Source organism: Sesamum indicum, linkage group LG5 (assembly GCF_000512975.1).
Source record: "Sesamum indicum cultivar Zhongzhi No. 13 linkage group LG5, S_indicum_v1.0, whole genome shotgun sequence".
Taxonomy (NCBI): domain Eukaryota; kingdom Viridiplantae; phylum Streptophyta; class Magnoliopsida; order Lamiales; family Pedaliaceae; genus Sesamum; species Sesamum indicum.
The window spans coordinates 3,114,650-3,141,364 of record NC_026149.1 but is presented as its reverse complement, the minus strand read 5'-3'; the positions used below and the strand labels follow the sequence as shown (position 1 = coordinate 3,141,364).

The 26,715-nt window shown below is 33.4% G+C and overlaps 4 protein-coding genes, 1 long non-coding RNA gene and 1 pseudogene across 6 annotated transcripts; 3 read left to right on the top strand and 3 right to left on the bottom strand.

Annotated features, from left to right (window-relative positions):
* Window positions 2,307-4,692, top strand: LOC105161831 (annotated as a pseudogene).
* On the top strand, window positions 7,640-9,860 carry LOC105161996 (probable caffeoyl-CoA O-methyltransferase At4g26220). Its single transcript, XM_011079896.2, has 6 exons — window positions 7,640-7,750; window positions 7,931-8,020; window positions 8,116-8,195; window positions 8,892-9,036; window positions 9,119-9,250; window positions 9,340-9,860. Exons 2-6 carry the CDS (start codon window positions 7,943-7,945, stop codon window positions 9,625-9,627), a joined length of 723 nt encoding a protein of 240 aa, XP_011078198.2. The 5' UTR covers window positions 7,640-7,750; window positions 7,931-7,942; the 3' UTR covers window positions 9,628-9,860.
* On the top strand, window positions 11,150-13,712 carry LOC105161833 (probable caffeoyl-CoA O-methyltransferase At4g26220). Of its 2 annotated transcripts, none has more exons than XM_011079652.2 (6): window positions 11,150-11,244; window positions 11,935-12,027; window positions 12,123-12,202; window positions 12,718-12,862; window positions 12,952-13,083; window positions 13,189-13,712. In XM_011079652.2, the coding sequence occupies exons 2-6, from the start codon at window positions 11,956-11,958 to the stop codon at window positions 13,474-13,476; spliced, it is 717 nt and encodes a 238-aa protein (XP_011077954.1). In that variant the 5' UTR covers window positions 11,150-11,244; window positions 11,935-11,955; the 3' UTR covers window positions 13,477-13,712. The 2 variants fall into 2 exon arrangements, with proteins under 2 accessions (XP_011077954.1, XP_011077955.1); XM_011079653.2 differs by having other exon boundaries at window positions 11,179-11,244; window positions 11,890-12,027.
* LOC110011980 lies at window positions 15,258-16,562 on the bottom strand. Its single transcript, XR_002287069.1, has 2 exons — window positions 16,011-16,562; window positions 15,258-15,532 (listed from the first exon to the last, which is right to left on the bottom strand). It is a non-coding gene; the product is annotated as an uncharacterized LOC110011980 (long non-coding RNA).
* LOC105161830 (meiotic nuclear division protein 1 homolog) lies at window positions 17,816-21,970 on the bottom strand. Its single transcript, XM_011079650.2, has 10 exons — window positions 21,632-21,970; window positions 20,756-20,836; window positions 19,692-19,808; window positions 19,497-19,535; window positions 19,305-19,412; window positions 19,147-19,209; window positions 18,992-19,043; window positions 18,815-18,859; window positions 18,632-18,711; window positions 17,816-18,486 (listed from the first exon to the last, which is right to left on the bottom strand). Exons 1-10 carry the CDS (start codon window positions 21,632-21,634, stop codon window positions 18,394-18,396), a joined length of 681 nt encoding a protein of 226 aa, XP_011077952.1. The 5' UTR covers window positions 21,635-21,970; the 3' UTR covers window positions 17,816-18,393.
* LOC105161828 (vacuolar protein sorting-associated protein 32 homolog 2-like) lies at window positions 22,492-25,815 on the bottom strand. The gene is made up of 8 exons (XM_011079649.2): window positions 25,659-25,815; window positions 25,373-25,506; window positions 24,411-24,510; window positions 23,756-23,841; window positions 23,582-23,673; window positions 23,275-23,389; window positions 22,968-23,182; window positions 22,492-22,750 (listed from the first exon to the last, which is right to left on the bottom strand). The coding sequence occupies exons 2-7, from the start codon at window positions 25,442-25,444 to the stop codon at window positions 22,991-22,993; spliced, it is 657 nt and encodes a 218-aa protein (XP_011077951.1). The 5' UTR covers window positions 25,445-25,506; window positions 25,659-25,815; the 3' UTR covers window positions 22,492-22,750; window positions 22,968-22,990.

Genomic DNA, 26,715 nt, shown 5'->3' with positions numbered 1-26,715 from the left:
CTGTATCGAATGTACGGCATCATAGGGAGGAAAAACTAATATCAGGGGTATTGTGCAGTTAATACAAATATGGGCATGGTCCCGTATCATAACACTTGCACCGATTCCCTTGAATAATATGGCAGATCTAATGCCAATAGTAATTGACTCTCAAAACATCCTATCTACCCCTCAATATGCTACACGGTATGAACATTTTTATTTATTTATAATTATAAATATATATCATGAAAAATAATTTTGATTTTATTTATTTTTTAAGATTTTACTATTAGGTGGTCGTATCATATATCTCGGAGGCATACGGCTCACAGTGTCCTACATTTGCATACAATCGATAGGCAGAGACGTCAGGGGGTTGACTGGGCAGTGTTTCATGCGCACTATATTGCACAATGGAACAATATGCAATTATTGTTGGTGGTGGGACCCATTATTGTTGACGGTCGTGATACTGTTCCTGACTATATGAACTGGTATCATCAAATAACTCGACTTCAAATTTTCATACTCTAAAAAAATATTATAAAATTAGTCCTATATCTTTTGAAATAAATTAATATTAATCTCACATCTTAAAAAATATTGCAAAGTTAATCGTACGCTTTCTAAAATAGCCAACATCCAAGGATGAGTTTAGACTAATCTATTGCATATCTTGTACAAGATCCAAAACATGTTCCAAGCCCACCTGGTCTAAAATATAAAAATCCTTCCAAAACCCGAATTTGACAATTTGAACCCGAACTCATCCAATTCAGGTCCGGTCCATGATAGGACTCCACTTTCTTTCTTTTTTGTAGACAGGACTCTACTTTCACATGCACTATTTACCATGGTTAACTTTTAGCCGAACAAGCCCAAAATTGAATGAAAAGCCTCACTCACCCAGGAAAATTTTAATATGGATTGGGTTGGGACACATATAAATTAATTATATGATAATTATATTATATTTATTGTGTAATTGATGTACAATTCAAAAAAAAGTAACTAATTACATAACAAGTGTATTACATTTACCATTCAATTAACTTGGTTCAATCAAACCAGCTTTGGTTAAAAATTTTCCAATCACTCTTATGTCAAAAGTAAAACAAAAGCCAACCAAACAACTTGGCACAAAATCTGTGTTAATTTTATAGGCAAAAAAGCCCTCATGTTATTTACAAAAAAACTCCCATCTCCGTTAGAAACTGATGGGGAGTGGTTTAAACACACTTATATGCGAGTATGCTTCATTTTTTTTACTTATTTTAAATTTACAAATGTCCATTTTACTCCTTTTTTTTGACATACAAAAGAAAATAATTTTTTGATTCAAATATTTTTAATAAATAATATAATTAATTAATAATTATTATTTAGTTTAAAGATGTTTAATGAATTATATATATTTAATATCAAAGTACAAAAAAATTATATAAAAATTTAAATTAGGAATTTACTTTTCGAATAAATTATAATAACTAAATATTATTAATTAATTAAAATTATTATTTAATTTAAATATGTGTTAATAGATTATATTAATTTAATATAAAAATACCAAAATATATAAAACAAAGTTAAATCATATTACCTACTATAACTAATATTTAAATTAAAATTATCATTATATATATTAATTTTAAATTTTAAAAAATTAAATTATTTTTCTTAATGTTTGAATATTTTTCCATCTTTCTTTCCTCTTGTCGTTAGTGACCACTGCTGGAGGTCGCATCAGCAAAACAACGGAAGTCGTCGGTGCTTGGGAGACGGTGGTCGCCCATGTCTGAGCGACGACAATTGCTTAGGCAAAGATGGGCGAGGCGAGTTCGCCCATTTCTTGGCGGTCGCCCATCGGGGAAGACCAGTTATCCCTAAAATTTAGAATAAAAAATCCCATCACCAAGAAGTAATTGAAATCCACTCAAACACATGCTATATCACTAAGTCAGAAGTTGTTCTTACCTCAATTGATCCCAAATGTTGCTTTTACAATACATTTGTGGCATCTTTTAAGGATAAATATGTTGTGTTCAAAAAAAGAAACTAAATAATAGGGTGAATAGTAATTTATCCTTGTGATATTAAAAATGAATATATTATTTCATTATGAAAAAAATATAGTAATTTATTTTTTTTATTTTTTAAACTGAAGCAATTTTAAAAAATATAGAGAGTTAAATTATTATGTTTTAAGAAATATAGGAAGACAAATCGCTATTTATTTTTTCATAAGGTGGTAAATTGTTCATTTGCGGTATCACAAATGAGTTGTTTGTATTTTTCCCCTAAATATAGCGTAGTCGTATGTATCACGAGTTTGTCTTTATTAGGCGCCTACAATGTTTATTAAAGAGGAACAACAATACTACAGCATGCAATCTTCTGGAGTTGGAGCTCTCCACCTCACTTCTTCACGCCCAACACACCGAGTACTTCTCTCTCTCTCTCTCTCTCTCTCTGTGTGTGTGTGTGTGTGTGTGTATACAATTTCATCAAATTTCAATCTGTGCTCATCTTTAATTTGCTGGAAAAGTAGTTGTTTGTGATGAATTCTTGCCAGCCTTATTTGAGTTACAGATGTTGTGCATATGCATGTGTTGTCTTGTCTCAAAAGGGTTTTTATCGTTTTCCAATGATTTCTTGTTTATATATCAAATTAGTAGACTTAGGGTTTCTTTTTTGTTTCAAGTTTCAATTTTTTTAAGTGGAATTAATCAACTGATTTTGCATCTGTTTTCTGTGATTATAATTTTTTCAATCTATGTGAACAATTGCACCAATCAACATATATATCACCATCTAATAATCTTTATAATTGACTTGCCACTATTGTTAAAATAAACTAATATCTGGATTTGAACCCATGTCCGCATGGTCATGACGTCTCTTTTTCGTGGACTAAGTTAAATCTAGTTGAACTTGGTGTTTTACATTAAATTTCAGGCACTTTTGACTTGTGCACGTCTTCAGCTTTTCCAACTTTGCTTGCCTCAGTTGATGTACAGTCATTATCTTCAGGATTCATGTCTATTGTGTGTTTGAGGATTTTACTTGTTGCTGCAGTTGGTGTCTAAAAAGAGTGTGATGGAAAACAAAGCAAAGAGCATCACTACCTTTATGGACAAAGGTTTGCTGCGAACAACAGAGTTATACAAGGTAGCTACCCACTCTTTGGTCGATTTTCTTGAAATCGTTCTATTGTTTTTACAATTTTGACGTAAAACTAATCATTCAATGTTTCTTTAACGAAGTATTTATTGGAGACGAGTGTGTATCCACGTGAAGCTGAATCTCTCAAGGAGCTAAGAGCTCTCACTTCCACTCATCCCTGGTAATTGCTTTCTCTCTAAATCTTGCTCAAACTTTTGAACTAATATTTCCATTGATAATAATTTGAGAACACTGGTAGGAACAAAAGCACAAAACCTTCTTGAATAAAAACAAAATAGCAACACGTCTCCGAAATTTTTAAAAAAGAAATTTGCTACTCGAGTTCATTAGGGAGTTGCTTCACCTTTTTATTAAAAGTTTAGGTTATCAGGAGTTGAGGGGGTTGGATTGCTTTTTCTTCTTTCTAAAAGGGATTTTCTGTCTATTATTATATTCATAGGGGGCCTCTTGCATTTAGCTCTAGTACTGGGACTAGAAATGAAGATATTAATGACTGTGATATCTTTGAGCGGTATGAACACTAAAATCGAAACTTGATCATTCATCACTTGTGAAACAATATGATGAAATGCAGCCGCTTATACTCAGCTTCTTGTGGAGTCTGATTGCATAGCATCTCTATTTGGTTTTATCATAGTGGTTAAATCATAAAGTAAATATTTATCTTTTTCACCAGGGCCGTCATGGGTACTGCACCTGATGCTGGCCAGTTTATGACCTTGATCTTAAAGCTAATTAATGCGAAAAAGACGATTGAAATTGGAGTCTTTACTGGATATTCTCTTGACTGCCCTTACAATTCCTGACGACGGAAAGGTTACTGCATGCGGTTTTCATAATATTTCTTGCACGAAACATATCTTACAAGCCATAATATATCAAATTAAAAACATTCAGTTTTGCAGATTACTGCCATAGACGTGGACCGAAGTGCTTATGAGATCGGATTGCCTGTAATTGAGAAGGTTGGGGTCAAGCACAAGATCAATTTTATCGAGTTTGAGGCTCTTCCAATTCTTGATCAATTACTGAAAGATGTAAGAACCACAACATATATCTATTCATGACATGATACATAAAGTAATATTCTTAGCTCATCTAACAATATATCATTTGGTTTCGACCTACATTTTTTGTGCAGTTCGAGAATAGAGAAACCTTTGACTTTGCTTTCGTCGATGCTGATAAAGTTAATTACACAAACTACCACGAGAGAGTGTTGGAGCTGTTGAAACCTGGAGGAATAGTTATTTATGATAACACGCTTTGGGGAGGGACAGTTGCAATGGCTGAGCACTTGGCTCCGGTGAGAAGGTTGGGAACGAGGAGCGATGCTATCGAGTTTAACAAGTACTTGGCAGCTGATACTCGTGTACAAATTTCTCAAGTACCTCTAGGTGATGGTATTACCATATGTCGTCGTTTGTGAACGACTAGATGTGATGGGGTTTTATTTGGTTGATGGTCTATGATTGCAATAAAACGACAGATGAGATTCTCTATTCCCAACTTATGTTTCATCTCCTACTGAATTGTTGGATTTTAATGCCTTGTGGACAAAGAAAAAACTAAAAATCCATACTGATAAGAGTTTATAGACAAGAGAAAGAAAAAAGCTGAGTATCATCTTAAATAAAAGGGCAAAGCGACTATGATGTCGGAGGTTTTGAGCTTCTCTTTTTTAAAGTTTAGGAGTTACGATGCTATTTTTCTTTTTTCTTTAAGAGAGTTTTGTTCTTATTAGAAGAAATTATGAAGTAATGGTTTGCTGCATTGGAGTTTATGATTCCTTGTAAAGATTTTTTTTAAGAATGTAATTGGACTGATGGGTTTGGATTTGAAGGAAGGATTTTGAAAAAAAAAAATTCAAATAACTTTATTTAAAAAGAATTTGAAATCCATTGATATTCAAACTTCATTCAAAATTAAAATAGAAGGATTTGAAATCTTTTACTTCTAGGATTATCGAAACATATCCAAAGAATTTGTTATAAAGAACTTAAAATCATAGGAATATATTCAAATGCGATTGTTTTCCCTTCTTTATTCCGTTCCTAATTCCATTTCATTCTCATTTAGTACTGTTCCTATATACCAATCATGTCCAAAGTCTTTTTTTTATAAAAAAAGGGGGAGGGGGCAACCTCCACTTCTTCAATTTAATACACAATAAAAATATTATTTAATACTGTATTTATTTAAAAAAATTATTTTTTTATTTGTATTATAAATGACAACGCTTAGAAATCAAGATAAAGCAATACCATTAACCATAGTTAATTTAGCTAACATAAAAATTTAATTTTTTTATCATGATTTATCGATATTTGCCATGAATTTTAGATATGGTCAAAATATTTGTCATGATTTTTAGTTATAACTAATGTTTTGACCTCACTTGCAAAAACAACAAATAATGGACGTTGCAGTATGGTAAGTAACAATTTGTATTCGTCACGATATATATTTTTTTAATCATAATAATTAATTATAGCAAAAAATACTGTTTTTTTGTAGTGTTTGTACGGCAAAATGAGATATGAATAATGATAATTTGAACCAAGTATTTATTTACATGGACAAAGTTTTGGACTGAAAATTATATTGTCCGAAATGTCCCTACTAATTAACTGAACTAATATTGTCAACAAGGGCAATTTTGAAATTCACAATCTCGTCAAAGAATGCAGCTGACTTCTTGTTGTTTCCATTTTTCAAATGGAACCGTCCGATGCGCCTCCCTTCATGCCGGATTCAGTGTGTGTCTGCGTGTTTTTTTTTGGACATATATTATAAATATATATATAAATAAATCAATAAATGATTTTGTTAAAAAAAATCAATTTAGGGATATTATCGTTATAACAAAGAAATTGGTATTTCGGTATTATAAATCGTCATTTGCAAGTGAGAAATACCTTATTCTTTAATATTAGTATAGATGAAATTATAATTATATAATTACATTAATAATAATAATAAAGAGAATAATGTAAGTAACCCTTTATGATATTGCAAATGATTAAATTACCCCTTATGAAAAAAAATAGCAATTTACCCTCCTGTATTTTTTAAAATGGAGCAATTTACTCCCCCTGCGTTTTTTGTAAATTGCTATTTTTTTTTCATAAAGGGCTAATCTGCTCATTTGCAATATCACTTGGGGTAAATTGCATTAAACCCTATTAATAAACATAAATACAATAATTCAATTAATAAGCTCACGCTACAAAATTGAGATTACCATAAATTTGCATTAAGTGAGGTAAATATCCACACTTTAAGTGAAATTCAAACATATAATATCCATATTTCTTAATATTAAATTAAAATATATTATATTGAAGTCTCTTAATATCAAATTAAGTTCTATAAATATTATTTGTCATTTACAAAATTATAAGTTTTAATTGTGAAGTCCCACTTCAGCCTTTCCCATGCCGGATTCATTGCGTGACAATGGCCTTTCCAATAATATTTGATTCTTCAACTATCCAATATTTGCAAATGGTACACCTTATTCTATTATAACAATATACTCATAAAAAATAATTTAATAATTGGGACGAGTACATATTTTAATCTTCCAACCTCTTTCCTGACTACCTCGATCTTTTCTGTAAGTCAGCAAAATCTTGATTTGTATATTTTATCGTCTGTATCTAGAAAAAAGAATTCAAATTATGTAACGAATTATATTGTATTTTTTATTTTATTTAATATATACATGACACGTTTATTAAATTTTTTCTTAAATAAAATAAACTTTATACACTAACGTATATATAATATTTAGAGTAGAAAATACAATAAAACTTGAAATAAAAATTCAATTTTCCTTAAACACAAAGCTAAGTTGAAATTTGAAAGGCTCTCGACCTCATCACTGCTTCGATATTTGAGGTGACTTTTGACGATAAATTTATAAGACTTATAAAATTAGAATGAAAAATACTTCACATGACAAATATGTGTATGATACAAATATTTTAATTTGTACAATTTTTAAAGTGTAATTAAGGGGATTAGAATAATTACCTTTAGTAGGCTGGCGTAGCGGGAACGGCAAATTAAAAGTTAATATAAATTATTTAAAAATATCAATTATTTTTCTCTTTTATTAATTTAGTATAGATAATGAAAATTTAAATTATCTTGTGCATGTAGTGTGCTTACGCAACAAATAAATGATAATTTAGTTTAGTGGTTAAATTAGAGGTCTTGTAAATAAGTTGGAGGTTATGAATTCAAGTCTCACTATACTGTGGATATTAAATTTGTCTCACTTAATATAATTTTATTATAATATGTATGCATTTAATGTAATTTATTCCCCTATAAAAAAAATAACAATTTAGCCCACAAGAGATTGCTCGTATTTTCCTGTAATATATATTTGCCTAATTTAATATAAATTTATTATAATATCGGTTTATTATATTGTGATGTGATTGTCTCACCAAAAATGAGAGCGGGAACGGCAAAACTCCACTATAAATGCAGCAGCAGTCCTGGCGTAGTCGTAAGCTGGGCAATATCTTCTATACTTGGAGTTCTTACCACCTGATTTCTTCACTCCCACACAGTATCTCTCTCTCTCTCTCTCTCTCTCTCTCTCTCACACACACACACACACACACACACACACACACACTAATTGGACTTGCTGTTTCATTTCATGGATGGTCTTGAGGATCATCTTCATTATGTCCCAAGGATGGATTTACCTTCAATATGTTTTTGAGGGTTTTACTTGTTGCAACAGTTGGTGTTTGTAATGAGTGCAATGAAAGACCTGACAGCGACTAACAACTTAATTGACAAAGGTTTGTTGCAAACAACAGAGTTGTACGAGGTAGGGGCACTCTTTTGTCGATGTTCTTGAAACCCTTCTTCTCTTTCTACAATAAAACTAATTATTAATCGATATATGTTTGTTCAACGAATTAGTACTTACTGGAGACGAGTGTGTATCCACGTGAAGCTGAATCTCTCAAGGAGCTTAGAGCTCTCACTTCCACTCATCCGCGGTAATTGCTTTCCCTTTAAATCTTGCTCCACAGTCTGAACTATAATATTGCTACACGATCTTCGTATTTTTTCACACTTGCACGACGTTCTTGGATCTCGGTAGTGGAGAAGGGGCTAATATTGTGAAAACACCAATAGGCACGAGAGCTCCCTGAACAAAAAGAACTCGCAATGTGATCTCTAAACTTTTAAAAAAGAAGTTCACTACTTTCAATTCCTTCAGGAGTTGCTTTGCCCTTTTATTAAAAGTTCAGGGGCTCGGATTGTCTTTTCTTTATCCTTCTGCCTGTTATTATTTTCACGGAGGGGCCTCTAGCATACAGTTTGGTAGTAGGACTGAAAACGAAAGACATTCTAAGGATTGTGATATTTTTAAAGTTGTATGAATACTAGAATCGAAACATGAACATTCAATTCGCTTGTGAAAAAATATGATGAAACATTATATTTCTCTAGCGACATATACTCAACTATCTTGCGTAGTTTGAATGCGTAGGAACCAACATAGTTTATTGATGTAGCATTTTTATTTAGAAAAATTCTTGCTTGGATCAAGTTTGATCGAACTAAATTAATTACATAGCAAGTGTATCATACTTGTCATATAATTGATCAAGTTTAGCGGAACCCTCTATTTGCTATTATTGTATTGATTAAAATGCCATAAAGTAAATGTATCTTTTTTCCTACACTAGGGCATTCATGGGTACTACACCTGATGTTGGGCAACTTATGGCCTTGATCTTAAAGCTAATTAATGCAAAAAAGACGATTGAGGTTGGAGTGTTTACTGGATATTCCTTGCTCCTTACTGCCATTACAATTCCCGATGATGGAAAGGTTACTACAACTCATCATGTTTCTTGCACGAAAATATACCTTACAAGTTGTACTTCAAATTAAAAACGTTCAATTTTCACAGATTACTGCCATAGACGTCAACCAAACCACATATGAGATCGGGTTGCCTATAATTGAAAAGACTGGGGTCAAACACAAGATCAATTTTATCGAGTCGAAGGCTCTTCCTGTTCTTGATCAATTACTGGAAGATGTAAGAACCATCATACACATTATTTACACTAGAAATAACATAGTTAGTCATCTGACATCATTTGTTTTCGATCTACGTTTCTGGAACAGCCCGAGAACAAAGGAACCTTTGACTTCGCTTTCGTTGATGCTGACAAAGACAATTATAAGAACTACCATGAGAGACTGTTGGAGTTTTTGAAACCTGGAGGAGTAGTTATTTACGATAATACGCTTTGGGGAGGGTCAGTTGTCACGCCTGAGGACTTGGTTCCTAAGAGCAGACTAGCAATGAGGAACGCTGTGATTGAGTTTAACAAGTACTTGGCAGCTGATGCTCGGGTCCAAATTTCTCAAGTTCCTGTCGGTGATGGGATTACTATTTGTTGGCGTCTGTGAGCAAAGAGATGTGAGGGTCCGTTTTCGATTGATGGTGTATGCGTGTAATAAAACGAGTGGTCTTTTCTTATTCGTAAAAAGTCTAATAAGCAAAAAGTTCCCCCAGACACTTTTTGTATTTCTTTTGAAAAGACGCGATGCATGTTACGATATCAGAGGTAGTAAATTTCTTAAAAGTTGAGGGATTGTGTAATGTTCATTTTAAGTAAAATGCTAATAACGCTTTCAATGTAGAAGAGATCTTGATATAATCATTTCCTGCGCTGCATTTTATTAGTCTTGGGGTAAATTTTTTTTTTCTTTTTTAATATTAGAAAGTATCACGTGCAATATATGTAATGTGTATTTTTTATTTTATAGAACTTCACCTTATTTTAGTAATATTAATTATACATCATTATAATTTTCTCTGTTGCTATTATTTTAGCATACGATCATTCACACGAGATAGTAATTAAGGACGAGCAAAACATATTTTTAAATTCGGAGTGGGCTCGTTGGTTCAATTAGGAAACGAACCTAAGGTCGGTCCGAGTATGAGTGTAAAAATCGAGAAGGTTAAACCCAACATAATCCGATAAAAAACCCAACAAAATCGGTGAAAATCGGCCAGACCTGGCCAAACAGATTTATATTTGAATAAAAAAAAAGAAGGGAGATGGCGTCTGACGACAAGTCGAGCTGGTGGCAGATTGGGGAGTTATGGCATCGGATGGTGAGTGGAGAAGAAGGAAAGGGAGTTGGTAGGGGAGAGAAGGAAAGGGGTGGTGGAGGGTGGGGGTGAGTAAGGAAAGGGAGTGTGGGGGACTGAGGAAGGAAGGGTAAATTATATTTTTGGTCTCATAAGCGGACATGTTTTTAATTTTAATCCCACACTCAGGTCAATTTGCACATTTAGTCCCATAAGTGGATTTCTTTTTCAATTTCAGGATCAAAGGGGGAATTTCGTTAAAAACTTAACGCCAGCCTCAATTTTTTAACGGAATCCCCCATTTTAATTTTAATAAAGATAGAGGATAAATAATCTTTTAATTTTAATAATTCAAAATAATTTATACAAGTGTGATAATTTTTTTATTTAAATTTATAATTTAGTAATAATTTTATTAATATATCGTAATATAATCTCTAACTTTTGGTAATTACAGAAATACTATCGGAGGGTATTTTTGTATTTTTGAATAATTATATTAAAATTTGACCAAGTTAAAAGGGATATTTCCCAGTTTTTATTGATTATTTTTGCCAAGAAAAGTAGCTATGTGTGGTTTCTATAACGTTCTAAATGATAACGGTAGTTTGTGTAAATGGAGTAAATATAATTATCCCCAAATTTAGAATAAAAAATCCAATTAACACATGTCATATCACAAGTCAAAAATTGTTCTTATTTCAATTGATCCAAAATGTCCTTTTACAATACATTTTGTGACACTTTTTAAGGATAAATCTTCTGTATTCAACAAAGAAAGTAAATATATATAGTAATTATACGTATCACAAGTTTGTCTTTAACAGGCGCCTATAATGTTTATTAAAGAGGAACGACAACACTGCTGCGTGTAATCTTCTAGACTTGGACCTCTCCACCTCACTTCTTCACGCCCAACACACCAAGTACTTCTCTCTCTCTCTCTCTCTCTCTCTCTCTCTCTCTCTGTATACAATTTCATCAAATTTCAATCTGTGTTCATCTTTAATTTGCTGGAAAAGTAGTTGTTTGTGATGAATTCTTGACAGCCTTATTTGAGTTCCAGATGTTGTGCATATGCATGTGTTGTCTTGTTCTCAAAAGGGGTTTTATCGTTTTCCAATGATTTCTTGTTTATATATAGGCTTAGGGTTGCTTTCCTGTTTCAAGTTTCAATTTTTTTAACTTGAATTGATCAACTGATTTTGCATCTATTTTCTGTGATTATAATTTTTTCAATCCTGAATAAATTGGAATATGCAAGGGATATTGGGATTACTATGCTTGGTGTTATACACTTTTTTAAATTACAATCTTATGTGAACAACTGCACCAATCAACATATCACCATCTAATAATCTTCATAATTGACTGGCCACTATTATTAAAAATAGACTAATACCCGGATTTGAACCCATGTCCGCATGATCATGACGTTTCTTTTTCGTGGACTAAGTTAAATCTAGTTGAACTTGGTGTTTTACATTAAATTTCGGGCACTTTTGACTTGTGCACATCTTCAGCTTTTCCAACTTTGCTCGCCTCAGTTGATGTACAGTCATTATCTTCAGGATTCATGTCCATTGTGTGTTTGAGGATTTTACTTGTTGCTGCAGTTGGTGTTTGTAAAGAGTGTGATGGAAAACAAAGCAAAGAGGATCACTACCTTTATGGACAAAGGTTTGCTGCAAACAACAGAGTTATACAAGGTAGCTACCCACTCTTTGGTCGATTTTCTTGAAATCGTTCTATTGTTTTTACGATTTTGACGTAAAACTAATCACTCAATGTTTCTTTAACGAAGTATTTATTGGAGACGAGTGTGTATCCACGTGAAGCCGAATCTCTCAAGGAGCTAAGAGCTCTCACTTCCACTCATCCCTTGTAATTGCTTTCTCTCTAAATCTTGCTCAAACTTTTGAACTAATATTTCCATTGATAATAATTTGAGAACACTGGTAGGAGCAAAAGCACAAAACCTTCTTGAATAAAAACAAAATAGCAACGTCTCTTAAACTTTTAAAAAAGAAATTCGCTAATCGAGTTCATTAGGGAGTTGCTTCACCTTTTTATTAAAAGTTTAGGTTATCGCGAGTTGAGGGGGTTGGATTGCTTTTTCTTCTTTCTACAAGGGATTTTCTGCCTATTATTATATTCATAGGGGGCCCTCTTGCATTTAGCTTTAGTACTGGGACTAGAAATGAAGATATTAATGACTGTGATGTCTTCGAGTGATATGAACACTAAAATCGAAACTTGATCATTCATCACTTGTGAAACAATATGATGAAATGCAGCCGCTTGTACTCAGCTTCTTGCGGAGTCTGATTGCATAGCATCTCTGTTTGGTTTTATCATAGTGGTTAAATCATAAAGTAAATATTTATCTTTTTCACCAGGGCCGTCATGGGTACTGCACCTGATGCTGGTCAGTTTATGACCTTGATCTTAAAGCTAATTAATGCGAAAAAGACAATTGAAATTGGAGTCTTTACTGGATATTCCCTGCTCTTGACTGCCCTTACAATTCCTGACGACGGAAAGGTTACTGCATGCGGTTTCCATCATATTTCTTGCACGAAACATATCTTACAAGCCATAATATATCAAATTAAAAACATTCAGTTTTGCAGATTACTGCCATAGACGTGGACCGGAGTGCTTATGAGATCGGATTGCCTGTAATTGAGAAGGTTGGGGTCAAGCACAAGATCAATTTTATCGAGTCTGAGGCTCTTCCAATTCTTGATCAATTACTGAAAGATGTAAGAACCACAACACATATCTATTCATGACATGATACATAAAAGTAATATTCTTAGCTCATCTAACAATATATCATTTGGTTTCGACCTACATTTTTTGTGCAGTTCGAGAATAGAGAAACCTTTGACTTTGCTTTCGTCGATGCTGATAAAGTTAATTACACAAACTACCACGAGAGAGTGTTGGAGCTGTTGAAACCTGGAGGAATAGTTATTTACGATAACACGCTTTGGGGAGGGACAGTTGCAATGGCTGAGCACTTGGCTCCGGTGAGAAGGTTGGGAACGAGGAGCGATGCTATCGAGTTTAACAAGTACTTGGCAGCTGATGCTCGTGTACAAATTTCTCAAGTACCTCTAGGTGATGGTATTACCATATATGGTCGTTTGTGAACGACTAGATGTGATGGGGTTTTATTTGGTTGATGGTGTATGAGTGCAATAAAACGACAGATGAGATTCTCTATTCCCAACTTATGTTTCATCTCCTACTGAATTGTTGGATTAATGTCGTATGAACAAAGAAAATACTAAAATACGTACTGACAACCTCCACTTCTTCAATTTCTAAATAAGAAGCTAGCTCAGTGTCTTTCTATCCGTTTTTAGCCTCATAATTTGTTTGTTAAAACATTGCGCCAGTATATTTATCTAAGAATTGTAAATGAAAAAGATAATTTAGCATCTATATCAATAAAAAATCAATTTTTAATTGCATTATGCACTCATGGGCGAATAATTATCTATATCTTATACTAATATAAAAAGAAAATGCACTTTTTACTTATAATCGGAAAAGTGTGACACCACTATACCAATTTGTTTGTTGTGTCAATAGTACCTTAAATTTTTTTTTTCTTTTCTTTCTTTCTTTCTTTCTTTTTATTTTTTTATTTTTTTTTAAATGTGATATGCTGGTTTATCTATATATATATACTAACTATACTAATATATATACACAAAATATCTTTTACACACAAACGACGAGTTATGACACAACTACATCAATTTCGTTCTTGTGTCAATAATACCTTTAAGTTGATCTTTTCTTTTTTGGTTTGAAATATAGTGTGTTAATTTATCTGTTTTATTGTTATTTATAACGTATGTTAAAATTATTTATTATATACACATAAAAATGTCATGTCACAGCGGCTAATATATATATATATATATATGTAAAGTGTAATAAGATAAAATATATTTGTAGTAGCAAACTAGGTCGGCTAATTGGTACTTATTAGTAATTATTGTTAACTAATTGCAACGTAATGACTGATGGCGTTGCTATTCTTGACTTAACTAGATCACACTAATTAATAGGCTGGGTCTTCACCTAATATATTTAGGGGTTAATCAAATTCAATTTATCCTAATATAAAAATTGATATAGTTACAGAGTTTTCCTAAAAAAATTTAAAAAAAAAAAGTTTTTAAAATGGGTTAAATTCATGTGGCTATATACCTTCTCGAATTTGATATTTTCCATACATGGAAGGTGATCCGGAGGCTTCTAGAACTTCCTTCCTATATGAGGTCGAGCCGGCCCTAAGCTACCCAAAAACATGGTTTCTAATATCAAATGAAAATTGTCAGGTTAGTTAAGAGGACCCCTTAACTAAGACACTCCAATGCCTAAGTTAGTGAAGGTGAAAAGATGGTCAAAAGCGATTTAGAAGAGTTAATGTGGTCGAGAGCATATTAATAATGACGTACAATAAATACTTTCTAACAGTGGTATTTATAAATTCAAATGTTCGTACGCAGGACCACGTGGCGTTATCTTAAATAGGGTGTCGGACCATAATATGTTTGTGTAATCAAGCTTATAAAGATATTCTCAAATTATATAAATCCCGCAACCATCATATTGGCAGAAGAAATCAAGCCGTGATTATATGGCTGAGAGTGAGCGTCCTTACGAACCATCATATCTAGCCAACAAATTGCTGCTTCTTACTCTTGTCTTATTCAAATCAAGTCCCGCAGGATCATAATATTTACACAGCAAATATAATACACTGATTGGTTATTTTTTTTAAACTGAACGTTGATTTGTTTAGGTCTTGTCAAATTTGATTATGGTAAAAACTTGACACTGATTTTTACTGTGTTTGATGTATGTGTGGTGTGAGTTTATAAATAGAGAAACAAATGGACATGCGCAAAGAAAAGAAGTCATCAAAACATTTGAACCGGTTCTCTTCTACATAGGAAGAAAGAATGAGAAAAGAATAGAGAAATGGGCAGAAACAACAGAAGAAGAAAACAAATCCAATTTCAGAAAGAATTGATGTAGGGTTTGAATCACATGTAAGAAATAAGCAATCCAGCTCAGAAATCAATGTGTCTAGCGCTATACAAATAGTTTGTGATCAATGAATGATGTAGGTGATGGCCAAAGCAACCAGCATTAGCACATATGCTATTCCTTGATCAATTGCTACCCCTGCAAAATCACAATTTCAAGAATCAACCAACCATCATCATTAATTACAAAAGGAAAAACACCCAGTTTTTATCATTTTTTTTCAATCATTTATTTCCTACATTATAACTCACCATGTCTTAAAACAAATTCAATGCCGAAACCGATATTTTGATCACGATTAATCAACATTTGTATGGTGTTTAGCTATGATGTAAACATTTGCTCATGGGATTTAGCTAAGGCAGTTAGTTTTTTTTGGCCTAGTCTTCAAAAACATTAGCTAACAATCCTTACAAAATCATAGTTAATTAGTATTCACCACAGATTTTTGTCTTTTACTACGATAATTGACTACAACAACAAAAAGAAAATATCATATCTTGAAGTGTATCTGAAACTATTGGATGAACAGCGAGTGAGAGAGCAAAACCCATCAAATCCCGCTATCCAATGATCCTAAACGGACTGAAAGTTGGACCAGAAAAACGAAACTTACCATCGCTTGAAGGGGCGGGTGCCGGCGCAGGGACTTGGCCATTTGTCGGAGCTACCAAGGCCAAAACAAGAGCAAAGATTGTCATCACAGCCCACAATCTCATCATCTCCATATCCTTTAATTTTCCCTTTCTTGAAAAATTAGAGAGATTTGGGATGTTCCTATGTTTGTTGGGTCCTAAGCAAGAAATGAATGCAACTTATATATGAACGGAAGGGGGGGAAGAGAACAAATGATCCTCCCTGTCAAAATTTTTGTTTCCAGATTATAAGGACCCAGAGGGATGCTGGGAGCCGTTGATGGTGGACACGTGGACGGCCAATAACACATGCACGTTCTATTTCCAGGTATGATTGAGCTGTGCACAGTGGAGTCCAAATTCAAGTTGTCTGGCCCCCAAACCCACATGCAGAGAATGATTGAAATTGTGAGTCAAATTCAAATATATTCTGCCCCTCAATCGATTTGATATTTGAATTTTCAAAAAAGGATACGCAGCCGACTCAGACCGTTGGACAGGAGTTGGAGACAACCTACACCAACCAAGAACATGCTCACACACCCTTTTTGTTTCTTTTTTAAGGTAAAGTAGTTGTTTATATTTCTTTAAAATCGAGATATTCATAATTAATATACAATTGTATGCTCCAAATCATCAAAGGAAATTAAGAGTGGATTGGAATATAGTCCATACATATGATTGATTCCAACTCAAATATATAGTCTTGTTTGATTTTGTTTTCATTCTCGATTTTTAATTATCGGTATTCTGAAGTGGGTTTTTGTTTTTGTATTGTATTTTGTGTAAAAATGAAAATATATTTGAGTTTGAATCTGTAGGAAAAGACGGAATAACATGAAATGTGTTTGAGTTAGTAAATTTTATAACAGTTTCTCTGTTAGAAATTATGTAAATAATTAATTCCCCAAAATATAGTTCAATCTCACAAAAATACAACATTCGATTAAACAATAATTTTGTTTTTTAAACAAAAGACATATTATAGATTATATACGGGTCAAAGTTTGGTCCAATTGGACCAACACCACAATGACCTGAAATATGATCGAGTCATCCTCCACAGTTCATCAATCATATTATAAATATATGTATGAGATAATTACATTTTCTATTCTTAAGATTTGATATAATTATACGTAGTCCTTTTTTTAATTTGAAAAATTATATTTAATATTTTTAAAGTTTGCTTTCGTCTAATAAATAAACCAAATCGTTAATTAAAATTTACTGAATTTGCTGCTATTAACAACAAAAACTGATAAAAATTAATAAATTATCCCTAATTGACTTATTACCGATTCATTGCAAATTAAATAAATCTTTTTGTGATCCAATTACCCTAATATATCTCCACGTGTTAATGCATTTAAAAAGATATATTTTCACTATTGTAAGAGTAGTTCAGTTAAAAAAAAAGATATTGTTTAACTTGCATTAAGTCAATATTAATCAATCGATGATAAATATCAATTTTCATTCAGTTCTAAATTTTTTTTATAAGATCTTATAAGCTATATAAAATTAATATATCATAAGGCAAAATATCCCCATTTATACACTCATACACACTCTATCTCTCTCTCTCTCACACCCACACACACTCTCCTCACTCTCTTAATTTATTATACTTATTGTTTAACATTAATTTATAACTAACAAATTAACATTGCATTATATTTTTTTTTTAATTTTTGATTAACTCTGTATAAAATTAAACCGGATTGAAATAAGTTTCGGTTTTTACTGAACCAAATCGAAATGCAGTATTCGGTAGGGCGAGATATCTTCGATTACAAAACGTTGGCTTCAGTTCAATTCCATTAATGGAAACGAACACTATTACAAATTCATGAAAAACATGAGTACAAGAATAGATTGAACAAATTGGGCTGCTTTCTAAATTCTGATATTGAGTATAGGAACTCGGGGAAGTCAGTAAAACTACATTTCACTTCATGAGATGATATCGGAGAAGAATCCATCTCACGGTTCAAAAGGCAAAGAAAGTCATCCTGAAAATTTTACTAGAGGGATACATCCTCGGTCCTTTCCCTCGGTCTAAACTTCCAGTTCAAGAATGAAATAAGTAGAAACACCGGATTGCAATATTAAGCACCGATGGGAACCCGAAAACCATACACAAATATACAAACACAGATTCACAGCACACCTCAGGACCTTTTCATTCAAAACCAAGTGATGTATCCTTATAATGTTGGAAAATTACTGTGGACGATCAATGCACTGATTTTTAAAGGGTAAATTCAATTCTTAAAGAGTCGACAAAAATGCTTATATTACCACTTAGCGAAAATTCCGAGGCATATCTGAGTACAACCTTTTTCACTGAAGATACAGAATTTAAGGTTTGCCTTCCAGCATCTGATCTCCAGGAGAGCAGACTGAAGCAGCTGCAGGTAACTCCAAATAGTCAAAGTCATCAGCTATTCCAACCTGTTCAGCATAGTAAGAAAAACCTCAAGTGCTGGCAAGAGAGAGTGCTATCATAAGATCAACATCTTCAGATCTTGTTCTTTCGCAAAATCAGATGATAGATATGGTCTCAGTCTGCAACTCAAGCCCAATTTAAGCTACATACCTCATTGTAAAGATGATCCAGTTGCTCTTTTGCCTGAGGGAAGTTGTGTGAGCACCATTGTTGCAGTGTAAAGATGTTATCTGTGAAAGATAACACATGATTGATAGAGGAAACAAGAAAAACAGATAACATACATCCGATGTTTGAATTCAAAAATAGCTTTAACTATGGAGAAAAGGAAACCTGTCCATCTATTAGCTGCCGCATGAGCTACTTCGATGGCTTTCTCTGCACAGAAACATTAAACTTAATAACACACAAATCACATAATACTTGAGAACCACGAAAGTGCCAAAGGATTCACAGCCAACTTCATGTTGGGAAAACAAATAATTTGATAAAAGGATGACGATACTTAACTCATTGCTTCAAATGTAGCCGGATCATTGTCTGAGTATTCAACAATTTCATCCTGAGAAAAAGGTGCTATAACTTCAGCATTCATGCCAAAGAAATTAGAGTGGGGAAGATGGTCTGAAAAGGAATGACTCTCCCATGAAGTTATGTAAACCAACCTTGAGCCCGTTATATTTCTGTTCAATCGATTTAAGCTCATCAAGTGCCTCCTCCCGTTCATCCTAATGTAGTCAAAAGCTTAAGAAACTGTAAAGCTGCATGGAACGTTGCTTGTAAACTGACAAAATATAAAAAGTCCAGGGGCAAACATACTTACAGATTCCTCTCGTCCCTTCTTCAAAGCATTGCATTGATCAGTAAGTTCTATGTATCGTTTTTTACTACTTTGAAGATCAGAGTCAAGCTTTCTGTGTATATTTCTTAGCTGTAAAACAACTCGCGTATTGGCACAATCAACATAAACGTGAATTACATTCTAACTTCAGGATATGAATAATTATCAAATCACCTGGTTACCAGCACAGCTAGGAAGACTCCAAAAATATACCTGAAAGATGTTTTAGCACATGAAACTCAAAAAGGACATTTATCAAGTTAACAAATGCCACAAAAAACATGTGCAAAATGAAACCATGCTATGCATGGACATTGAGTTGAAGTGAAAGACAACATGTTCCATTGACCATCTAGTAAGCTTACTTACAGAAGTTCCAATCTTGTCTTTGAAGACAAGGTCATCATCCACTAGACTTTGGACGACATCTTTTACTGATTGGGTGATTACGCCTTTTTTGGGGCCCAACTTCTCAAGTTCCTTGAGCTAAAACATGATTCAGGAATAACCAATGATCTGGTTAAGATGGCATGTGATAAACGAATACCAGTATTATCTCAATATATACAGATAATCGGGGGCTATTACTTAAAGAACATCCTGGGTGTGTGACCGTGTGAGATAAAAAGTTCCTTGTATATGGCTTGGCCAGTAAGGTAGTATCCCAAAATTGAATGCTAAACCACTAGTAAGTATTTATACCTTACATGGCTTCGTAAGTGCAATCGTGGACTTTAATAAACATTTCCTCCTATATTGAGAGGAAATATCATCTAAGTGGACACTAAAGAGAGAAACCTCACTGAACTCATCAAAAACTGTAGGCTATAACTTTTGAAACATCTATTTGATGTGTATCTTATAACATAGTTCTGGGCATACGATGCAGAAGCAAAGCAAAGCTGTCTATATCCAAAATGGCAAACAGGCTAGACGAAATACTTACAAGCCTATTTCTTTAAATCACAAAAAAATCTTTATTTCATAGATATAGTATGAATTGGAACTGTACATAAATAATAAATCACCGCTTCAAAAAACAAAAAAACAGAAAAGAAAAGAAAGTGTGAAGCCTCATTAGAACTTAGCATATCATGGTTGATGCGGAACCACAATACTGTAATGAGTGAAAAGTAATGGAAGAGATGAAATGTATTTATAAGATTAGTATGAAAAGAAACTTGTTAAGCTCATACATCATTTTTTATGTCAAAAAAATGCAAACCAACATTGACTGCCAGGTTGCAAAGAATATATGAAGCTAGAAAGAAAGAGGTAGCAGTCTGTCACTGAATACACTGACAGACCAACCATGGGAAACACATTGGGTGATTCACTAATGAAATTAGCAATATAGACAAACATAAAGTGCAATGAGAAAGACCACAAGAAGACATCATAATGATTGGATATAAACAAGTCAATATACTTACAAGGAAGAAGTCCTGGGATTCATAGAAAATTTGTAGCATCTTTTCACGTTTTTCGTCCAAAGAGAGTCCTCTTTTCTTAGACTGGCCACAATTAAAATTGTAGTTAGAATTCGCAAAGTGATAATGTATTCTAGCACAAGATATTCATGACAGTAAGAAGTGATAGAACTGAGATAATCAGAACAGAAGTCCAAATGCAAGGTAAAGGGAGATAAAGATTATCAGAATCTTGAAGATGTAGAATGCCTTGTATTGGTATGTTAGAGCACATGTACTAAATTAAATTGTCACCACTCAAGGTTATTTACATAATGGATTAAAGAAAAATCAATAAATGCATCAAATAACAGAATAGATTATTAAATCGTAGGAAGTTTGTGTGTTAACCAAAATGTGAAAAGTGAATTTTCACTAATTTAGGAACATTATCTAAAGTACTTATTACCAAATGAAAATGACAATTCAAGTCTGTCTAACTATTAACATCATTTTCCAATGAATTCTTACCTTCACGAGTCCATTCCAATTTCTAATCAGAAATTCCATATCAGTACCAAAATCTCCAATTCGCATTCTATACATGGATTTCTACAACTAAAATAAATCAACACATGACTACTCTGTAACATACAACAAAACAGAACAAATACTTCTTCACCGCCAGAAATGAATGATAAATATATCAAAATTTACATGTACACAAAAGTAACCGAGAATTCTCAAATTTTTACGCTCAAATACATCAAATTTTCCAGCAGCTAAATCAAGACGAAAACTAGCAACAAGCAGATGAATTTTATTCAGACGAAATAACTGGGAAAAAAACCAGACAATATACATTCCCATAAAATAGGGCTTTGGATCAATACAACGTACCATCGTGAAATCAAAACGATGGAATCGGAGTAGAGGTAGGAGGAAATCAGCGGAGTTTCAAATGTGTAGTGTACTGAAGAAGCCCGAGGAGTCATGTGGCGCCTTTTATACTAGAGGCTCAGCTAACGTGGAGATATCAATTTGGCGGGGAAATAGGGATTTCAAATGTAAATGACATCTTTATCCTCTTCCTTTTCTTCATTATTCCTTTTTCCTTTGCTATATTTCTAACACAACACTTAAGTACCACACAGTCAATGCATACAATCACATTGACGATAGAAAGTCGGTAAAAAATAAAATTTAAAAGTGGAATAAGTGACAAACTCTTAGAATATATATAATAGTAAATGAACCGTTAAAAGACGAACACATGACATGACGTAGACCATTTGGAACATACAAAAATTGGTATTACAGCATTATAAATTATGAGCGGAAAGTGATTTTTTTTATATTAATATAAATATATATAGCACACTCAAATGTGTGCATATTATATTTAAAAATAAAAATTATTATTTCAAAAGATATACTTAAATTGAACAAATAAAGTATTGAAAAATAAAAGAAATTTATGAAAGATTACCTTATTGAAAAAGGAGGGAGAAATAAGCGCTTTTTCATATGATTAATGAAAATAAATCCAAAGAGTGTTATTTAATTTTAATTTCTACTTTTGAGCTGTTTAAAATTGAGTAGATTTAAATTAGAAGTTATAATCAATTCCAATTTACTATAAAAATTGTAGGTATTATATTATTTTTAACCGACAATCCGTCTTCAATGCTTTTCTACTTTTCACTTATTTTCAAACACTTCCAACTTTCACTATTGATATATCAATTTAAATCCGTAAATTACCAATATAGGCGTTGCACAATTTAGAAAATTTATTTTTGTAGCTTTTGTTCTTGATGGTTGTACAGAATATCTAACAAATGATCACATTTATACACATGGCTGTAGATCACAGTGCCCAGCAAAACTATGCTATGTCTGCGGTGTGCTTATGTATGGAACTGGCAGATACACGAAACTCTCGGATGCCGGGGAAGCCTGCTGCTGGATTCTCCATTTTGTATAATCGTCCTCTGGATAATCTCCTCGTATAATTACCTGCAGAAAAATGTGGTATCACAACCATTTAAGATCTATGCACAAGTTGCAATTGGTAATTTCAGTTGCAGCGCCTTGACTACATGGCATTGAGAAGTTTCAGCAAATTCCAAGATCCTAATGGTTACATTTCATCTCAGTAGAGTGGTAACTCTACTGCTGCACTAGTATATCCCAGATATTTAAATGCCAGAGAAGATACAATAGACTAGGTTACCAGTTTAACAAAGGACGACATGCTTAAAGTGCCATTTCTGCTTGCAAAGCAGCAAGTTCCTCTTCCTCCTCTGTCCGCTTCTGGGGAGCAGGCCGAGTAGGAACTCTGCCGGCTGGAACCTTCACAGGGGCAGCAGGGGCAGTGGTTGCCGGCTGAAGTAGCTGTTCTTCCAACTCTGCGCCTTCCAATTCTTCAAGCTCAGCCTCCAGTTCATCCTGCAGCAGATATAATCATTCAGATTAGATCAATGTAAGAGATGTAAATAAAATTCCAGATACATTTGGAAAAATAAAGACACCCCAAGAACCTCATCAAAGTCAGCTGCTGCACCAATAGGTGTTGCCAGCGCTTCCTGTATCTGCTTCATGTTCTCTGTTTGTTCATTAATCTCGTCCATTGTCTTGTCCACGTCATCAATATTTCTGTGCAGAAGAAGCCATGTGAAACAAGTTGATGAAGAATATAAGTCAAAATCTAAGGTTTTTAACAATAACAATGTAAATAATAGCAGAAGACGCGAACAATACACTCTCCAGTGCAAGGGACCAAATATAAATAAGTAGAGAGAATTTTTTGAAGGTCCATATTCTAAATTGTTTAATCCATCTACTTACGTGGCTTTCTGCATTGCTTTCATTGCAGCTGCTCCACTTCTTAAGGCATCCACAGTTTCAGTAGTAGCCTTTGCACCCTCTAACATTATCATCTACAAGGATGAGAATTTACATGAGCGCTCAAGCATGCATGCTTTGTATTCAGAGCAATCAAAAATACAAAATTAGTTGGACCTGATCGTGGATGCGCAGTTGGAAATTTGCAAGCTGACCAATCTGTTCCTCATAGAGTTTTTTCCTCTTCAAACACTGTATAGCAGCTGCATGATTGTGTTTTCTAGCCCAAGTCAGTACCATAATATCACATGAAACCTTAATATACTTAGTTAATTAACCAATAGGAACCTGATTTATTGTTAAGGAAACTAAGCATTGTGCAACCTTTTTGTGTCTAACTAATCAAGACACTGCCAATAAACATAGAGCCATATATAATAAATCAATCAAATAAGCAAACTTCTTGGTTCTTGCTGACCAATATATTTGATTTAAGCAAAAGCAGTGGAGGAGGGAAGGTGGACAGCGAAGCCAACCTCACCTGACCCTCGAACACAAACATGGAAAGTTTATTATAAAGCAACCTACAAAAAAGTTGTTCCCTAGGGGAAACTGTAAGGGAAAGTCTATTATAAATGTTTTTGCCACTTCTGTCACAAACTTGTTTCTATAAGTAGCTTCAGATCACGGGCAAATGACTAAAATCAGCAAACAACTATAAGAGAAGCCAAAACGGGAAACCATTATTCAGAATGGAAAGGAAAGGAAGAAACAAAAGTAAAATTTCGGGGGTCAAATCTGGAGGAATCCTTAACGGCAACCATTATGATACCTCTCTTGTTCTTTGCTTTTGTATACGCTTTGGCCTTCTCCACCTCTCCAGATGCCTTCTTTTGAAGCACACTTTCCTTCTTCTCAAGCATCTCAAGCGTCTGGGGAGAACAAACATCCCAAATGAAGACAAGTTAGGGCATAAAGGAAGTTGGGAATGGAACATTATCAATACCTATCAATATATGATTATGGTTCATTTAGCACTGATCTAAAATGGAACTCTGCGAACAGGAAGCATTCAACAAACTTTCACTTCAAGCTCCAGCAGTACAAAGCTAAGGAAACAAAACAGCTCTATATAATGTCCTGTCACTAGCTCAGTGCTCCTTATATTGCTTTCTAGTTGAAGGTTTTTCCCCGTCTTTTCTTCTTTATGGTGAGAACTGAGGAAGAAAATAAAATATGCTCCCCTTCGGCATGTCATGAGTGAACTCCAAAAGGTAGTACCAGGTCAACAGGTTATACCAACATAGAACAAAGTATCTAACACTAAGGCTCTACAAAATGACGGTTTGGTATCACACCATTCTGATTAACATACTCCATCCAGCCGAAGTATAAAATTGAGAAATATAACTTCTAAAACACTCGAAAGGATTATACACTGGGCATCTACCCACATGTTTCAAAGAAATCATATACATGACATGAACTAAGTCATCTACAAGCCCCTTCAGTTTCTTTCAAAAGATCAAAGCTGTAGCAATTAAAATCCACACTATCAGTTAAGATAGCTCACAGAACCATATCGAACTGACTCAAGACTGAATAAGTAAACCAGGCCTGGAAAATCCATCAACTCATAATTGCAGAACCGATCCAAAAGACCTCCCTATCTAATATCCCAGACGGTAGCGAATTCACCTTCAATTTCGATAACGACCCACCTCCATCTATCACACCAAAAACTAATAATTCGAATACTTAGAGGGAAAGAAAGAAACAAGCAAAACAGCATACCTCGTTTAATTTATCAAGGGTGGCGAGAGCATTAGTCTCTTGCTTAGGTTTGCCTAAAATCCGAGCAAACATCTTTGATACGATCGGACCAAAATTCTAATTTCAGGACCAACTTTCCTCTTCAAAAAATGATCCTAAAAGCACAAGAAAGAATACAACAATCAGACATCACAAAGCTTCACAAAAAAGCTACCTCCAAATTCCAAACTCCAAACCGAACCACCAACCCAACAATTTTCAAATAAAAGAAAAAAATCAGATTCGAACTGAAAACTCATAACAGTACCTGAGAAATGGAAAGACAGCCCTTCAAAGTTAGCAATTGAAATGATGGGCAGAAGTCAAGAGGAGAGAGGGGGCGGGTGTGTTTGGTTGTTGGTTTACTTAAGCGCGTTGGCAAAGTTTTGCTTTTTGTGGAGTCCTGAGGTGGAATCGGAGTCTATACGGCAAGCACTCAAGAAAGTGGATTCTTTCAACAATCGGCTCAGTGCCAAAATTGTAATTGATTTTTGGTTTGAACAGTAATTTATTGCAATTAGCCATAGAAAAATGTAAAATATTATTGCAAATAGGGTTAAAAAATAATTAAACTACTCGATATTCAATTCAAAATTGATCGAAAAAAAATTCGTTTTAACCCGATTCATTAATTAAAAACAACTAAATTTGAACTTAGTTTTTTAGGTTCAACTTAAATTCGATTCAATCAATAAAAAAAGAATGAAACATACTTAAAAATATTTGACAGACGTATAATCTATCACGTAATTATGGGAATAATATTTTCTTATAAGTGGTAAATATTCTTAAACGTTCCGCTGAATAAAAGATGAATTGCGTACGAATTTTAGGAATTTCTCTTCTTTGAGAAGCTTGCTAGGATCAAGAGTTTGAAACTTTAATACTATGTTTGGTTTCATTTTTGGATAATTTTTAAGATAAATAAAACACAACCAATGTTTGCCTCTTTGTTTTCACACTTTGATTATGTGTTTTATTTTTGAACTTTCTATATCTAATAGATACATACACACATATATATATAAATATGATTTGACAATGAACAATAATTTTTGTCTTCAGAAAATACAACATTAAACATATAATAGTTATATATATACATATTTATACATAAAAAATATATAAAAGATACATAATTTGACGATAAACAGTGATTTTTGTCTCTCAAATCCCAACAACAAACATACACCACTTATTTTAAAATATCTTAAATTACCTCTAAAAACAAATCCAAACATACACTCTGTATCTCCAACACACACTTATTTATCTCTATTTTTCTCTCTCTATCTCTAAAACACAAAATAAAAAAACTCCAAAAA

Bases quoted from the DNA above. Each gene is read 5' to 3' on its own strand.
- LOC105161996 (XM_011079896.2), top strand. From the start codon at position 7,943: ATGAGTGCAATGAAAGACCTGACAGCGACTAACAACTTAATTGACAAA. The intron at 8,196-8,891 runs GTAATTGCTTTC...TTCCTACACTAG, and splicing joins CTCACTTCCACTCATCCGCG to GGCATTCATGGGTACTACAC. The intron at 9,037-9,118 runs GTTACTACAACT...CAATTTTCACAG, and splicing joins CAATTCCCGATGATGGAAAG to ATTACTGCCATAGACGTCAA.
- LOC105161833 (XM_011079652.2), top strand. From the start codon at position 11,956: ATGGAAAACAAAGCAAAGAGGATCACTACCTTTATGGACAAAGGTTTG. The intron at 12,028-12,122 runs GTAGCTACCCAC...TCTTTAACGAAG, and splicing joins AAACAACAGAGTTATACAAG to TATTTATTGGAGACGAGTGT. The intron at 12,203-12,717 runs GTAATTGCTTTC...CTTTTTCACCAG, and splicing joins CTCACTTCCACTCATCCCTT to GGCCGTCATGGGTACTGCAC.
- LOC105161830 (XM_011079650.2), bottom strand. The intron at 19,809-20,755 runs GTAAGTATATTG...ATCATGTTTTAG, and splicing joins AATCCCAGGACTTCTTCCTT to CTCAAGGAACTTGAGAAGTT. The intron at 19,413-19,496 runs GTGATTTGATAA...GTTGTTTTACAG, and splicing joins CTAGCTGTGCTGGTAACCAG to CTAAGAAATATACACAGAAA.
- LOC105161828 (XM_011079649.2), bottom strand. From the start codon at position 25,444: ATGTTTGCTCGGATTTTAGGCAAACCTAAGCAAGAGACTAATGCTCTC. The intron at 23,674-23,755 runs GTCCAACTAATT...TCATCCTTGTAG, and splicing joins AACTGCGCATCCACGATCAG to ATGATAATGTTAGAGGGTGC. The intron at 23,183-23,274 runs GTTCTTGGGGTG...TATCTGCTGCAG, and splicing joins CAGCAGCTGACTTTGATGAG to GATGAACTGGAGGCTGAGCT.